We start from the raw sequence: 15,721 nt of genomic DNA, 5'->3' as shown, positions 1-15,721 counted from the left end.
CTTGAGAGGCATCTCTCATTTTATTTCCGGCAATAGGGCCCCCAGGCTTCTTTTGGAAAAAACTAAAAAAGATCACAGGATGTTGACATTACGAATGAGGTGGAAGAAAATGCTTTTGAGCAACAACTCCGATTCGAGAAAGCAAAATGGCCGTATGAAAATGATCCGCTGCTCTAATTGGTCTGACTTTCGAATAAACCGACAACCTTATTGCGCATGAACTGCCTCAGACCAAACTTGCCCTTTTTGACCCATTTGGGATAGCCTAACGCTTCGAATAGCGACACGGACAGCCCCTGCTCGTGAAACTCACCCATCTTTACCCGCCATTGCTTTGTGGTACACATATTGAGGAGCCCTCCGTTTTGAACGAGAAGCGTCATAACCCTATGAGCATCATGCCTTTGCGAGGGGGGCTTAAGAGCATCTAATACCCAGCAGTCCAGCGGCGTGTAGCCCTGGAATGCCTGGACGTTTGGATCGGCCTTTCTCTCGAGCAGGTCTTTGATGATATGATAAGAAGAGACATAGATAATATTAACCCTTGTTTCAGATGGAATATCTATGTCGATAATCGGAGGTTCAAACCAAAGTGGAGGCAGGTGTAAGTCGACATTCGGATTTTTATATCGTCGTGTGACATCCAGTACGAACGGCTCAGATCGTTTCAGCCGACTTGGAACTTTTCCCAACGTGCAGAGTGCTGGTAGTAGACAGTCGTCAGTGTGATTTTCAAATGGGAAGCCGTGAGTGGCCAAAGTCCCCGTCATTTGCAGAGCTTCGTCCAGCCCAAGTACTTCCCAAGTGTATGTTAAATAAATAGGCATGACATAACAAGCCGGTGTATCAAAGAATATCAGTGGATCTGCTTGCAAGGCTTCTCCGATGAATAGGCGAAGATAGGCACAAAGGGCCACTCCGATGGCGGGAAAAGACTCTTTGACCGTCTCCAACCTCATAGCTCGACACATTGCTCCAGGTATGAAGTCTGTAGACAGGTCTAGTTGGAACTGAACTCGAGTGTCCGCGAAAAAGGAGTACAAACTCTTCCCCGTAGTCTTCTCGGACCGCCTGGCGTGAATGAAAAAGTTTCGACGTAAACTCAGAGCACCATCCCTGGGCCGCTTGGATCGAAGCAGCTCTAGCTTCGCAAGAAAAGTATAGCCATTATCATTCATAGCATGTGCTCCTGTATCCAGAATGAGGCTTTTAAATCCTGGCAATTGGACAAAGTCTACCGTGGTCTGGTGCAATAATCGAAGCTTCAAGGCATGCCGTTCCCCATAAGCTTCGATGAGACCGCCTGTGTAAGTCCTCAGTAAGACAGCGAGCTCTTCCACGTTAGATTGGAGAATTCTCCCGAGAATTTGATCTCGCTCGGCAAATCGGGAAAAATTGAGACAACTGAGAATCGTAGGAATGTCTTGAAGATAGACTTCGTCTCCTTTTGTAACAACCTCGAGCAGACAAAAAGCCTCGCGGCGAAAAGATTGAGGTATCCGTTCGATAATGGCACTATAGTAGTCGGCCAAGTCCCCGGGGAGGTTTTTCAACTCCTCTTGTAGCTTGTTAGATAAAGATCTGGTGTCGTCTCGGGGTGAAAAGGTTGCTGCAATCCTAGACAAGTCTTGTAGCACCAGCTTCACCCACAGGAAAACGCCATTGGCTTGCTTCACAATCTCCTCCACTAGCTGCAAGAGCTCCTGAGACCCAGGGCATTGAGTCCGTATAACATGCAAACACAGCTCGCGAACATCATTTTCGGTATGCTCGTGAATACGGAAACCAGGGCAGTCGCTGAAAGCGTCGGTAAACTTGTCCCATGGCCGACTGGAGAAAAGAATCTTGAGCCGTGTACGACTGCTTCTCCGTTGCGTGATCTCCTTGAGAAAGTCTGCAATGAACTCTGAGGGTCCATCATATTCGTCCAGGGCGTCAATAAAAACGCACATGTCCAGATCGATTGATTGCTGGTTAATAATCTGAAAGAACGCTTGCTCCAGGTTATGCCGTGTCCAAATCTTGTTCTGAGCGGACTGTCGTATATCCAGTCGCCTGCGATGTCGACTCATGATATTCTCAATGTGTCCGGCGAAACTTGCCTTGGCTTGCGTTCGTGTCGATGAATGAGCAGAATCAGGTGCGGACAACACATCCAATCTCAATAAATGCTCTTTTAGGTCAATGGCTACGAGCCAATCAGCCAATAAGGACAGAAAGCGGTCTTTCATCTTCTTGGTCCATCGCCGCCAATTCACGAAGCGGTCTATTTCTGACAGCTGGCCCTGCCTCAGAAACAACTGAAGCTGTTCTCTACGAGGCACTACCAGCTGCTCAATTTCTTTCCAATCGGTATCTGCGCCATAACTTTCACGCAAAGGCTCAACAACCATGTTGTGGAACAACTTTGTGAGAGCTTCGCACTGCAGAAATGGCAGCAGCTTGAAGTCGGCGCCAAACTCCATGCCGTGGGTCAACAAAAGCTCGTTAATGTCTGAGGATAAGCTTCCAAGGGATTCCGCATCGATAGCTTGTTGGCAGTGATGCTCGCATAACGACTGAAAGATTGGATAAGTCCCAGGAGCCTGCTCTAAGACTTGGCTGAGAATGCTTCTAAGCAAGCCCTCGAACGACTTTTGGATGAGGTTACCACGGTAGTGGAAGAAAAAGTTGGCGTTGACTTGCTCGGCTCGGCTGTACCATCCACGCAGAAGCTGCGATGTGCGTCCATCCTTGTGAAGAAACTTCATAAAGGTTGACTTCCCAGAGGCAGGGCGACCGGAAACCCAGTAGAGGCCGTCACCCTTTTGCAACCAGCGGCTTAAGCCAATCGAAGGGTCTTCAAATACCCATTCGAACGAGCAGCCAGCGCTATCTTCAACTTGCTGAAGCCTTTCATCTCTCTCAGGAGCACGTATGGATTGTATGATTGCTGACACCGTATTAGTCACAATGTCAACGAGCATCGGCAAGTCGGTACGAACTTTCAATATCCCAGAGATCAATGTTCTGAGTAGAATCCCCAGGTCTCTTGAGACTATTTTCTTTGAAAGCCTGGGTGTTGGTTGTTGTAGCCGCCGGAACCGGAACGTTGCGGGTAGCCAAACGCCCCGGATATCGATCGAAACCCTCTTGATGATTGCCAAGTATATCCCGCAGCTTGTTGGCAATGGGGCCAATCATATGGCTCCCGGATGAGAACTTCACCATGCTGGAGTGATTCGCATCGATTTGTATGGTTGATGCAGGATCTGAAGTGCAACGATTACCTGTGGCAGATGTTCGCGATACCAGTATGGCTTCTGGCCCTGATCTGCGATACGTGCCGCTGACCATCTATCAGTTAATATTCTGCTGTTAGCCATATATCTTCTTGATATGTGTTATTTGGGAATGGTCTCATGATGTTCATTACCTCTACGGTAGGCGTCGTCTGGGTTTCATAGGCCCAAAAGAGCTTCATGCCTTGGATACGCGAGATACCGTAGATGCGTTTTTCTAAACTGGACAGATAGTCTGACCTGTCTGATATCTCGGCAACAAGTGCGCTCTTATTTGGCTGGTCTCCAAGCATGCTGTGAATGTCCTCAATGTTCATGCCCTCGCTTGGAACGCCGAAGAATATTGCACCCTTTATTTTGAGAAGTATCTCTTCGCCAGAAGTGTTACTATCAGCAAGCATGAATAGGCATTGCTTCAACACTACACCTCCAAGGCTGTGGGCCAAAAACGACAGCTGTTTGGAGCTTGGCGATGACCAGCCCCCTGCATTAAGCTCATTGATCAGGTTATTGGCGAGGTCTGGTACCGTCTGGAAGGATTTGCTTCCGACCAGCTTGGTGTCATATCCATAGAGAATAAATCTGACACCGGGAAAGAGTTCAGGTAGTGCATCTCGTATCCACATGAAGGATTTGTTGTTGCCGCGAGGCTGCCATGATCCCATCGGATGGCTTGCAAGCCCGGATATCACGATACAGCTTGGAGAGCATCAGACGTTGTGCATAGATACTGCTGATGGGCTCTCGAATGACTTACTCGTGCTGATGCTGTGACTCAGGAACTTCATTAAGAGGAGTGAGTCCAAAGAATGTATCATCAAGGATCAACGGCTTGGGCAAAGCAAGAACGGGGAGCTCCCATTCGCCTGCCGCAGGAGCCTCACGCACAACTTCCGGAAGGTTTCGTAGAGTGAGCGTTGCCGTTTTTGTGGGATGTCTGGACCAGAAGTCGCAGCTAAGCGCGAGCGATGCCACGGAAATGTCTTCCAGCTTTCCAGCAGGCAGGAAAGGTTGGATCAGCCTAGCGAGGCCGAGGCGATCCAGATGCGCCGGGATGCCTCTAAGACGGTACACTTTTGTCTCGAGAGAAGCCATGGCGCCTTGACACCAGAATTCGCAGCTTTCGCCGGGCTTGTATTCGGAATCGAAGTCGAATTGAATTGTTCTCGGGGATCCTCTCACGGGCTACGCGAGAAAATAGATCGTGGGAGAAGGAGAGCCTCATGGAATGATGCTTGGATGCCCAACGGGCTTCCCCCTCCCTGCAGGCCTCGTGCTTTCGGTGACATCGTTCACCAATCACCTTGAAAAGCCATCGTTCCAGGCTCCCATGGACAGCCTCGTCTTCGGCCAATCAACAAACAATTCTATCCAATTGGGCAATATCCGAATGTCAGTTGATTGGCCTGCTGGCCACACTCCCAGGCAGGTGAGTGGTGCTGAAAATAAATGCATGTGGCTGCGGCTGATTTGACAAGTCGATGTTTCAGCTCCTCTCGATCCTCAGATGTGCAAGACTGAATTCAACTCATGCTGATGATTATGTGGAGATTCCATGCATCACGAGTATAGAGATCGTGTGTACTATCACACGAGCTGTGCCACGTGCTTGAGCTTACGAAGAAGCCCTCCTCGATGTAGACCTCCTCAGAGGGGAAGAGTCAGCGGCCGAAGCAGATGGAGATGGAGCCTTTTGGACATACGCTCATGCAGGCTGCAAACACGCTCTCGAGTTGAAACCTATTAGATCGAATTGCAGTGTCGACGGAGACGTCCAAAGCAAACAGTGGTTCATGTAAAACTTTGAACGATGAGCCCACAATCTAGTAAGCAGCGTCCCGCGATTCATCCAACAACAACTGGATGACAATGGATCAGACGGCAGTCTGGGAGAGATCTGGAGCCCATGACGGCGACAAATGCCAAATGACACTTTCGAGTCGTCCGGATGGGTCATAGGTGCCGCATCGTTGTCACAAGAAACAGACGAGTCCAAGAAGACGCTGCGATGGCTTTCATACGGCGAGGAGGAAGCCGCTGCAACGACTCACCCAAGAACCATCCTCTCCAATACCCTCACAACTTCTGAAACCCGCGAAAAGAGAACTGTCAAGATAGTCTCCGTAAACAACACCATCCATCTGCCAGCTTCGTGATCAGCCTCAAGTGCTGCCAGCTGCCACCCACGCGCCGCCAGTCCCATCCCTATCCAATCATCCAATTCACCTCGCGCTCACCCCCTCCGCCACTTGCTCGCGTCCGTATATCCAAACGCGTCGAAACACGCTTCCTCTCTTGTTTACTTTCTTCTCCTTCTTCTTCTCTCCTGACCAATCACTCCAGCTCGACCCCAACCATGGCGCCGCCTTTTCCCTCTTTTGCGGATCAACTGGCACTTTCGGGTATTCTCCCCCTTTCCCACCTTCACCCTCATCTGCAGGCCGACCAGTACAGGCTCAGCACTTTGATGCCCCCGCGTTACTGCGCGCACCCAGCACCAGGCGTCTTTCCAGACGACGGTATCGTACACCTTCCGCAGCAGATGCCGCAAGAACTCGCCGAGTCCATCGACTCTTGGAGACAGTCGGTGCCTAGCCGCTTGGAGCGCGAGGATCCTTTCCTCAACGATGGCTTCGAAGAGCGGCCCAGCACTCGCATCGTCAGTATCATCACCCCCCTCTCCTGTGCTGAGCTGACGTGCCATGCTACTTCTCCTGAGGGGGCAGACCTTTCGCGAACCCGTGAGGCCTGTCCGTCGCCCCTCGAACCGCGTCGCCCTGATGCGCTCAGCCATCCCCCTCTTTCGCCGCCGCGACGGCCCCAACGCCCTGGGGGAGTCCCTCATGGAACGTCCCGAGACGGCGCTGGGAGTGCGCGACGACGACGAGCCCGAGGCAGCGCAGGCCAGGAACCCTATCCGCGGCTTCTTTGCTCTCTTTGGTCGCAATCGCAAGCGCAAGCGCCGCAGCCCGTCGGTGTCGCCCGCTCCCACCGTCGCTCTCGAAGCGCCTCTGACTCTTCACTTTTTGTTTGTCGGGCCCCAGGGCTCTGGCCAGACTTCGCTTCTTTTGTGAGATTCAACTCCTTGAAGTCGTGAGCTGATTTGAACGTGTCGTGCTAACAATGATATAGCCGTGCTCGTTTTGGATGCTTTCCCGATGTAAGATGAACTACAGAGCCTCATCTGAGCCTCGTGAAGAGATGCTAATAGCATGCAGTCGAGTGCCATCACCCGTACCTGCTATGAGACGTACACCAACATCCGCATGTACGACTCTCAGCCCGTCCGCGTCGAAATGTAGGACACTTCCGGCGCGCCAGACATGACCACCATCGAGAGTCTCTCGTACGTGCAGTGGGACTGCATCTTCCTGTGCTTTGACATTAAGGAAAAGGCGTCTCTGCGGACGGTTGTGGCATGGGTAAGTCACATATCCCCACGTTTCTTCTTGGTGCTTCAAGAGACACGTCAGCTAACGGGCATCGCCATCAGTGGGCTGGTGCTGTGAACCGTGGCTTTCTCAATCAGCAGGAGAACGAGGTGCTCGTCCACCTGCTCGGCATGAAGAAGGACGTCCGCGAGCAGTGCACCGACGACACCCATCGCGTCCGCGGCCTTTTTGACCCTCCGAACGCGGTCCCGCTTCCCAATTGCTGTGTGCTGCCATACGAGGTACGTCGTCGTCTTTGCCCGTCTGTAAGATAGAAGATAGCTGACGTGAAGAGTCTGGCAGGCCGCCTCCTATGCTAATCAGCTTGGCTGCCACCGCTATCTCGAGTGCTCTGCGGCGACTGGCGAAGGCATGGACCTCGTGTTTGAACAAGCCGGCCAGGAAGCGACCCGACGAGCCATCGAAGCCGCGCGCAGACAGCGACTGGAGCCTGCCTGTCGACGCCTCTTCTACAGACAGAGGCCCATCCAGCCTCCGACTATGTGATTATCGGCAGGACAGAGGACAGAGTGCGCGCTTGGAGAAGGATAGCAGCGCTTGATATGATGCCATGTTGCGCGAGACGCACTTTGCTTTTGGCCGCATTCTGTCGCCAGAGCCTCGCAGACGGACGATTGGCGATGTATGGAATACAGAGTTTTCGAAGTTGTTACTGCCAATTAGTTATTGAATCTGAAGCATAGTGTGCATTATCACCACTGACGACAACGGAGATTAATTGCGATTGTTGGAGTGATGCAGTCGATGTGTTTGTCCCGGAAGGTACGAAGTACAAGGGAGGAGCGGAAAGAGTGACGAGAGTGGGTCTACTCACTGCCCGAGTGAAGCATCTGGACACTGTACTTCCTGCAATGCAATCTGTACTCGAGCCAGCATCAACGAAGCTCAAACTCGGCCTTTCACTCCTCAAACGCCGCATATTTAGTCTACACGAGAGAAATGGACAGAAGAATGCTTCGATAGCGACTCGTACACGGTCAGTCGCCCAATCACCCATAGATCTCGGCTCATATACTCACAAAAGCGCAGCACCTCATCTCAACAACTCCAAGGCTCAACCATCACCATGGCTCTCTCAAAGCCCATCCTCATCATCGCTCTGTCCGCAGCTCTCCTCTCATCCATCCTCTCCGCAATCTCCTCGCCTATTCTCAGCAGACACATCCTCCTGACAATCATCGCCTTCGCCATCGCTGTCCTCATTTTCATCTCAGCAAGTCCCCCCTCACTCACCTCTACAAGCCAAGCATCCCTATTAACCAACAGCCCTCCCTCAGACACGACACATCCAACTCCTCTCCCATCGCAACCGCCACAGACGCGCCGCTCCCCAACCTCACACCAATCCACAACAACAACAACAATCACAACGCAATGACTCATCTACACCACCGCCAATGGACTACACCCTCTTCGTCCTCGGCTCCGGCGGCCACACCAAGGAAATGCTCATGATGATGGACGACGGCTCCTGCGACTTCGCCCGCTCCCACCGCCGCTACCTCATCTCCAGCGGCGACTCCATGTCCGCCCACCACCTGTCCGACTACGAAGCCCGCCTCCGCGCCCTCTGCGCGTCCCGCGGCACGCTCCCGGGAACCCACGACCAGCGCACCGTCACCCGCGCCCGCCGCGTCCACCAGCCCCTCTGGTCGACGCCCCTGACCGCCCTGCGGAGCATCCTCGACATCTTCCCCGCGCTGCTCGCGCCGCCCGACAACGAGGTCGGCAGGGCGCTGCGCTATCCCGCCCGCGTCTTCTCCAACGGGCCCGCCACGGGCTTCTTCGTCGCGCTGGCGGTGCATCTGCTGAAGATGCTGTACGTCGTGCCCGAGAGCTGCTGCAAGGTCATCTACATCGAGTCCTGGGCGCGCATTTCCACGCTGAGCTTGACGGGGAAGCTGCTGCTCTACACGGGCATCGCGGACGTCTTTGTCACGCAGCATCAAGAGGTGGCGACGCGGTACGGCGTGCAGAATGCGGGAGAGATTGTCTTTAATTCTCGCCGCTTGGATGACATAGAACCCAGCCCTGCCAAATGCTAACAGACCTTGTTTTTACCTCTTTTGATAAACCATGTCCCTGATATAAACCTTCGTACACATCATATAATACAAAAACCTACCCCAATCCACGTTACCAACTTTCTACGCCGCCACGGGCACAGGCTGCGCCTCCGCCGTCTCCAGCGCAGCATCGTCCTCCTCCTCCAACCCAAACGTCTCAATCTCCGAGCTCGCCCTCGCCTCCCGGTTCGCCGTCTCCTTGCCGGCCCAGATCTTCCAGTTCTCGTACTCTTGGTCCTCGAGCTGCATGCCCACCTCGAGCCTCGTCTTGCCAAAGTAGGCGCCGACGTAGCGCGCCTCCTCGACCGCTATCCTCTTCTCGACCTCTTCCTCCTGGCGCAGCCTGTAGAACTCGCGGCGGACGATGTCGTATGCCTTGCGCTTGCTCATCTTGACGCCGTCTACCAATTCGTTTTCCATCAACCACAGCTGGCGTTGCACAACACTATAAAGTACGAAAAACATAATCAGTCAAAAACCCAGGACTCATCCTACCATGAATAAAACGGGAATCTCTTCCGTACCTCTCGCCCGTCAAAGGAATCCCCGGCTGCCGCAGCCCCTTGCCCCAATCACACCTCTGATAATCCTTGCCGTCCAGCTCCAGCACGACCCTCGGCCGCGCCAGCTCCCACGGGTGGTCCTTGTAGAAGCTCGTCCGCAGCGCGTCCTCCGGGTACGCGATGCTCTGCGGGCGGAACAGCTTCTTGGGCTTGCCGGTGCTGCCCTTGGCCGCCTTTTTGGGGCTGGGCATGCGGTGGCGCGGCGTGACGGTGCGGACGAGCGTCTCCGAGGGCGGCACAGAGTTCATCACCGCGAACCACGGCGGCGGCGGCACGGCGTAGCCTGGCATCGGGGCGTGCTTGAGCTCTTGGGCAACGGCCTTGTAGACCCCCGCGGGGCGGATCTGTCTGCCGCCCATGGCGGTGGTTGCTGAAGAAGGACGGGGATTCGGGGTGGTGGATGGATTGGTTCGGTAGCGATGAAGGTGGGTGCTTATATGGCGCGGTGGACGTTTGGGGCGGAATTGGAGGCGAGGCGAGTCGCCTTGGAGCGTCGTTCGTCGAGATGGATTTCGATGGTGGATATAAGTCGTGCGATGCGTTTATGGCAAGCTCGAAATTTTGGGTGTCGTCGGCGAATCATTCCGCCGCGCCCCGCCATGGCAACTCAGTCGACGGCCATCTCGCTCGACAACGACATCACATTGCGCAAGAGAGAGGAAATCAATTGCAGTGATTAATCTCATGTAAACTAAGTGGATTAACAGGACGAATACTTGTGCAGTTTCTGCTCGATTCCGTTCTCTCAAAGAACAGGGAGATGTAGTTAAGAAAGCGAGCCTCTGTCCACCAAGCCAGGCGCTTAGTCATCATTCAAGATTCATCACGTCAGAGCCTCATCTCTGATACAGCAACTCACATGAAAAATATCACCAAGCACAACCCCATAAACGCCCAACGCTGAACAAATCACGCTCGTCGCCCATCATGGCATCCGCCAAAACAGCAGCCCAGAAATCCATCTCCGAACACCTGACCGAATGGGGCTGTAAGTCTCCCCCATCCCAAACCCTCCTCCTCCTCTCTCCCTCTCACACACACAACACGCATACACAAAAACTCACATAAATCACCACCACCAACATCATCCATACACCAAACCAACACCCCATTCCCTCATACAACTAATCCACAAGAAAACATCGCTAACCCGCTTGTTCCCAATCCAGCATCATCCCTCCCCCCCTCCCTCCTCGCAACCCTCATCACAGCCCTCCACGCCCGCCCCCTCCGCGTCCTCCCCCTAACCCTCTTCACCCCCACCCTCCTCTTCTCGAGCTACCTCAACCTCTCCGGCTACCCGACCGCCAGCGCCGGCCTCACCGCCGCCTGGTCCGGCCTCTACGCCCTCCTCGCCCTCAGGCGGAGGACGCCCTTCAGGGCAAAGTTTTCCATCAGGGGCATCGTGCGCGGGGCGGCCGTGGGCCTCGGGGCGGCCAACTGCGTGGCGGGCTCGTGGGTGTATCTGCACGGGAGCAAGGATCGCGACAGGGAGGAGAGGCTCAAGAGGAATCGGTGGGGGCAGTTTGAGGAGAAGAAGTAGGGGTCATTTGTCGAGAACGGGAGCTGTGGGAGAAGGGGGGAACAGGAAAGTTGGAGGGTTAGAAGAGAGAAAGACGGATGGATGGAAAGGCGAGAGGCATAGCAGGATTATCATGGCCTCGTGTACAATAACCATTACTTGCACATAAAACGTGCAACACGAATTTACGCACATCACACATCGAACTAGCATATGACATTGCAGACATGCTCTCGGTATTGAGCTCCCATTATGCAAAAGACCAGCTATGTCAGGGCCCATCTATCTATCCAAGTGACTGATGCAAAGTTACCGTGATTTTCGCGTACCAATTGCGCAACAGCGAGACAAAACCCTCGTATAACACAGCAAATTGGCAAAAGAGACCAGACAGTTGAAAAGCTTGCACAGCGTACCGTATCTGTTCTCTCCGAAAGTGCTACCGCTTGCGACAAGTGCGCACCCACAAATAATAAAGACAAAGAGAGCAATTAATAACGATAAGAAAACCCAAACGCCAATTCGCAGACGGTATCAGCTCTTGAATCTCTGCGAGCCCATTCCCCAACCCAAAGGATCCAATGATGTTCTGTCTCACTGTGCCTTTCCCACAACACCAAACACGAGGGATATTCCGTACCCGGCTCTATGTCTTCAAACTCCATCTCACACCTCGCTTTGCTATCTGTTGATGCTCTCTTTCGGATATCTCTCCTGTAAACAAAGGAAAATGATGACATATCGGTCGATCAATGCTGGTCGTAATGAAAATGCTTTTCAAGTGCAGTTCCAATGCTGTTCTCGTCTTCGTACAGAATCGACGTCTAGCTTGGTGGATTGGCACGGGTGACTACCATGCGAGAGCCAGAGAACAGCCATATTGACGTGACCACCACGGTAAACATCAAGGTCCTGACGAATGACCGCACTTGGATGGGGCTGAAGCGCCCATGTTCCCCGCGGGCTGGTCGTATCCGAATCATCTCCAGAGAACTGGGCTGAAATGCGGTGATGTAATCGACGTCGCACTCCCGGATTTTGGGGGTGGCGTAGCTCTTGTACTCGTCGAGCGCTCTCTCGAGATTCCAGCCCGATAGCTTGCGGACGACGGCGACGACGCATCCGGTGCGGTGCTTGCCATGATTGCAGTGTATCACGAGCGGGTAATTTTGCCGATCGAGGACAATTTCCAGAATGGCCGCCATGGTACTGGGGGGGATTGGCTCTTTCTTTGTCCCCTTCATGTTGAAGATGACCTGCTGGATGCCATTGGCGGCGACAAAGGCCTCGAGGTCATGGTCAGGCTCATCCTTCTTGACCAGCGTGCTATTGCATGGTTAGCTTTGGCGATTGAGAAGCTGAGTAGACGGCGGCACGTACACTATTGTCTTCAGCTTCAGACCCTTCAGGAAGGCAAAGTCCTCTTTCTTGGGATAGCTGCTGCGGTAGACACCAGGGACAACCAAGCCAAAATTGACCGGTCTGCCCTCTATGGGAGCCAGGGGGATGTCGGAGGTGTGTGACGTAGTATTTGATACTAATGAGCCGTCTGATGCAGCATCTACAATCATGGTCAGCACCAACTGTCGCCAATGATAAAAAATACCAGATAGATGGAAACTCACCAGATGTGGCATGGGCTCTGGGCAGCGTTGAGGATAGTGATACTTGCTGGACCACGGCGCGACGCTGAAGGCGCGAGGGGGCTTCTTCTCCGCTAGTGGGCTGCTCATCCACGGCACCGTGGCTCTTCATCTCGGTGGCAGTAAAGGACATCAGGTCGCGCTCGTCAGTCCGACACAGGGTCGAATACAGCGGGGGAGCTGTAAGAGCAGCTGCTTCGGACACAAAGGGAACGATTTTGCTGTCGGAAAGGATATTGAGTGCCATGCCGACCAGCTTGGGAAGCGATGCAGCTTTGTTGGGATTGGGCTTTGTGGCTGGCCAAGCTAATGGAGCGCTCTGGTTTAACGTTCGGAGGACGATGAGAAGGTTGAGATATCGATGGGGCTCGAAACAGGCAAGCACGCCAGTGGCCGGTCGACTCAAGACGTGCCCAAGATGGTGAGGATCGAAGGATTGAGCCCCTGACGCAAGAGGAGAAGAGAGGGAAGATGGAGAGTCTTTTGAGAATATGGGTATATTCGAGGATGATCGGAGAGTATCAAAGGGTCCGAGAGGCAAAGAATTGCAGATAAGGTTGGGAGCAAGGTTTTCGGCGTCGGCAAGCAATTCTTCGTCGTGCTCCGCGGGCAGGGCGAGGGCCTACAGCAGGGCGGGATTCCGTTTGGAAGAATCAAGCAGGAGTTGAGAAGCCATCGTGACGGGAGTGAAGGCGAGTGTGACAGTTATGAGAAAAAAGGGACAGGCGAGAGCAGGCTTCGGTCAGGAAGAAGAGGCAAGGTCGCGTGGGAGTGGGAGGATTTGTGGGAGGGAGATCGCGGGCCAAGGTCTGAAGTCGACTGAGGCGGACATGGGGGGGGATTCTGAGCACTAACGGCGTCCGAGTAAAGTGCTGTGGAGGGTACTGGAAACAGAGGGTACGCGGTGCTTGTACTTGCGCCAGTCCAGGCGAGAGCAGTCCTTGGAGCCGGCCGGGGTTAACACTGGAGGCGCGACATGCGAGCGAGGTAGCAGATACGTGGCTGGGGATAGCGCCGCGAGTCTCTGGTACTATTGGAGATGCAGTCGCGGGCACACTGGAACGGGGTAGTCTGTACGGAACGGGGCATGCTCGGCAAGCTCCCAAGCACCGGCGGTCCCAGTGCCCTCAGGCCATCCTCGCAGCGACCCCCCACCCCTTGTCCGGCAGCTTACAATTGCAAGCAGGCCTCATTGAGACTGGCGGCCTGGCCTGGGTCCCTTTCTGCAGGTTTGGGGCCGGAATTGATGGGCCAGGCTGTTGGTGCGGCCTTTGCTTTGCACTGGAGGGGTGGGGTGCTTTTGCCAGTGGGTGCATCAACCTTGAAGCTGGCACGGATACTTAGGTACATCCATAGTACAGGTCCATGTAGCGGGTACGAGCCGCACCTGAAGGGCACATTGGCGGGCTCATTTTAGCGATGGATTTAGTGCGTTGAGCTCGCTGCATTGACTGGCCCAGCCTGTTGGCGCTGATCCCTCCAGGAGAGGCGCATGTAGCGGTACCTTGGCCGGATTCTGCTCCCGGATCGCGGCTGCAGCGGATCGTCCAACACTTGCAATGTTTTCAGTTGTGCTTTGGACAAGTTATAGCAGGTACGTACCGGTCGGTGTTCGCGATTAACTGGGGAGACGGCGAGAAGCTGCTAGAGCGGTTTTTGTTGCAGCCCGTCGTCGCGGTTAGTGCTGTGCCATGACCGAAGCACCTCCACGGCTGCTGGATCTGGGCTTCATTCACCATCAGCATTGCTGTGCGTTCAGTGGCTTCCGTTCTTAATAAGCAACCTAAGTCTGAAGTCCATGAAAGGCATCCATCCATGGATCAACTGAATTTGCTGGTGGCTGAAACTTCCCGAGCAAAGCCCTGACGCGTCCACTGCGGTACTTTGTACGAGTACGCCGACCTTGCCCTGATTGAACAATGAGGTACGCTGATCTACGCACTACGCCTTCAGCTGCGTTGTGCACATCACGACTTGATTTCTACCGTCGTAGTTGTACCTGGACTGAAGGATCACCAAGACATTCCATCAATACCTTAGTACCTGCAAGTTTGATTGGGGAGCTGCAGAGCGCGTACAGTGCATTATGGAGTACTTGAAAGTGACTTCAATTGGGAGGTGCTCACGCGACAGGTTGTAATTTCCAGCGTTTGAATCGTTTCTGTGACAGCACACGAGTAACAGGCTTGACTGCTTTCCTTTTCTCTCTTGACTTTCTTTTCTCCCCCTGGATCGTCTCTATTCTCCCTCGTATGTAGCAGGTATTCAAGCTAAACAAGAGCCTTACGTATTCGATCTGGTGTGCGTTGTGCGTGTCTCGATTTTAGCTGCCAGGTCCGACGAGCCACTGGGGCAAAAGCACCACTAATAACTCCGACAGACAATAAGCCCACCTGGGACTTGTAATTGGACCCTGAGACACCACATTGAGTCGTCATGTCATTCGATGTGTCCCGAGAGTTGCTGCACCTTTTCATTCGCTGTCCACTGTGGGCGTTTTTGGCATGCAGCAGAGATGATGTCCGTGTGAATATCTAGGTATGCTTGGCCAAATCACGGGGATTTCTTTTTTATCCTTCCCTTCACCAATGTCTGAATGCGGAAATGACGCACGGGGGTAGAACTTGCGCGGTCACTTCGTACTCGAATCTTAACCTAGCATGTGCGCGTACCTACCTTAGTACCCTAACACTCTGCTTGAGATTAGCATTCACCAACTGAAGCTGTGAAGCAAGGGGGCACAAGCTTGGTAATTGAACTGCGGAGAGAGCAAACTCCTGTGGGAGTTCTCCTCACATGTCACCCCGCGCCTGCTGAAAGGAAGGATGATGCGATGCTGCAAAGTTAAAAATAGACGCGCTGCATGATGATATCAAATTCCGTTTAGTGATTTTCGCTGAGGCTGCAGCACGACAAGCTTGAATCGAGAATCTTCCGGGCCTCGTTACCAACTGCCCAACAGGCCCTGCCGGGCAATTCCGAGACTCTCTCGTGATGGCATCCCTCGTCGAAAGCTCGTAGCTTGATAACAGCAACGGGCCCAGGCAGCTGGGAAAACTCGCTCCATGACAGCTTATTTCGACGCATCATAAGACCAAGCAAGATGCATTAGTACAGACTTGGTACCGAGGACGCGGCAGCTTCTCACTCGTGCCTGCTGCATTCACGAATCACTGCTTTGCACCCTTCCTGGT

The 15,721-nt window shown here is 53.6% G+C and overlaps 6 protein-coding genes across 6 annotated transcripts; 3 read left to right on the top strand and 3 right to left on the bottom strand.

Moving 5' to 3' along the window:
* Positions 1-173: 173 nt before the first annotated feature.
* On the bottom strand, positions 174-4,376 carry BBK36DRAFT_1126010 (hypothetical protein; the record flags this gene model as incomplete). The annotated part of the gene is made up of 4 exons (XM_024891337.1): positions 174-2,932; positions 2,985-3,336; positions 3,416-3,980; positions 4,039-4,376. 4 exons carry the CDS (start codon positions 4,374-4,376, stop codon positions 174-176), a joined length of 4,014 nt encoding a protein of 1,337 aa, XP_024747051.1.
* Positions 4,377-5,823: 1,447 nt separating this feature from the next.
* BBK36DRAFT_57986 (rho type ras-like GTPase) lies at positions 5,824-7,219 on the top strand (the record flags this gene model as incomplete). The annotated part of the gene is given in 7 exon segments (XM_024898295.1): positions 5,824-5,940; positions 6,008-6,351; positions 6,414-6,441; positions 6,500-6,565; positions 6,584-6,703; positions 6,775-6,954; positions 7,016-7,219. The coding sequence occupies 7 exon segments, from the start codon at positions 5,824-5,826 to the stop codon at positions 7,217-7,219; spliced, it is 1,059 nt and encodes a 352-aa protein (XP_024747050.1).
* Positions 7,220-8,130: 911 nt separating this feature from the next.
* On the top strand, positions 8,131-8,778 carry BBK36DRAFT_1161677 (glycosyltransferase family 1 protein; the record flags this gene model as incomplete). The annotated part of the gene is made up of 1 exon (XM_024894389.1): positions 8,131-8,778. The coding sequence occupies one exon, from the start codon at positions 8,131-8,133 to the stop codon at positions 8,776-8,778; it is 648 nt and encodes a 215-aa protein (XP_024747049.1).
* BBK36DRAFT_1136175 (mitochondrial ribosomal protein) lies at positions 8,516-9,979 on the bottom strand. The gene is made up of 2 exons (XM_024892890.1): positions 9,324-9,979; positions 8,516-9,244 (listed from the first exon to the last, which is right to left on the bottom strand). The coding sequence occupies exons 1-2, from the start codon at positions 9,719-9,721 to the stop codon at positions 8,881-8,883; spliced, it is 762 nt and encodes a 253-aa protein (XP_024747048.1). The 5' UTR covers positions 9,722-9,979; the 3' UTR covers positions 8,516-8,880.
* A 310-nt stretch (positions 9,980-10,289) lies between these two features.
* BBK36DRAFT_1126037 (hypothetical protein) lies at positions 10,290-10,905 on the top strand (the record flags this gene model as incomplete). Its single annotated transcript, XM_024891341.1, has 2 exons — positions 10,290-10,350; positions 10,532-10,905. The coding sequence occupies 2 exons, from the start codon at positions 10,290-10,292 to the stop codon at positions 10,903-10,905; spliced, it is 435 nt and encodes a 144-aa protein (XP_024747047.1).
* Positions 10,906-11,708: 803 nt separating this feature from the next.
* Positions 11,709-12,455, bottom strand: BBK36DRAFT_1125126 (hypothetical protein; the record flags this gene model as incomplete). The annotated part of the gene is made up of 2 exons (XM_024891243.1): positions 11,709-12,210; positions 12,265-12,455. The coding sequence occupies 2 exons, from the start codon at positions 12,453-12,455 to the stop codon at positions 11,709-11,711; spliced, it is 693 nt and encodes a 230-aa protein (XP_024747046.1).
* Positions 12,456-15,721: the final 3,266 nt, after the last annotated feature.

The sequence above is a fragment of the Trichoderma citrinoviride genome, assembly GCF_003025115.1.
Source record: "Trichoderma citrinoviride strain TUCIM 6016 unplaced genomic scaffold BBK36scaffold_12, whole genome shotgun sequence".
Taxonomy (NCBI): Eukaryota; Fungi; Ascomycota; class Sordariomycetes; order Hypocreales; family Hypocreaceae; genus Trichoderma; species Trichoderma citrinoviride.
The sequence above is the reverse complement of the archived record's forward strand: the minus strand, read 5'-3'. Positions and strand labels throughout refer to the sequence as shown.

Coding starts and splice junctions, on each gene's coding strand:
- BBK36DRAFT_1136175 (XM_024892890.1), bottom strand. CDS start 9,721: ATGGGCGGCAGACAGATCCGCCCCGCGGGGGTCTACAAGGCCGTTGCC. Junction 9,245..9,323: donor ATTCCTTTGACGGGCGAGAG/GTACGGAAGAGA, acceptor CGTACTTTATAG/TGTTGTGCAACGCCAGCTGT.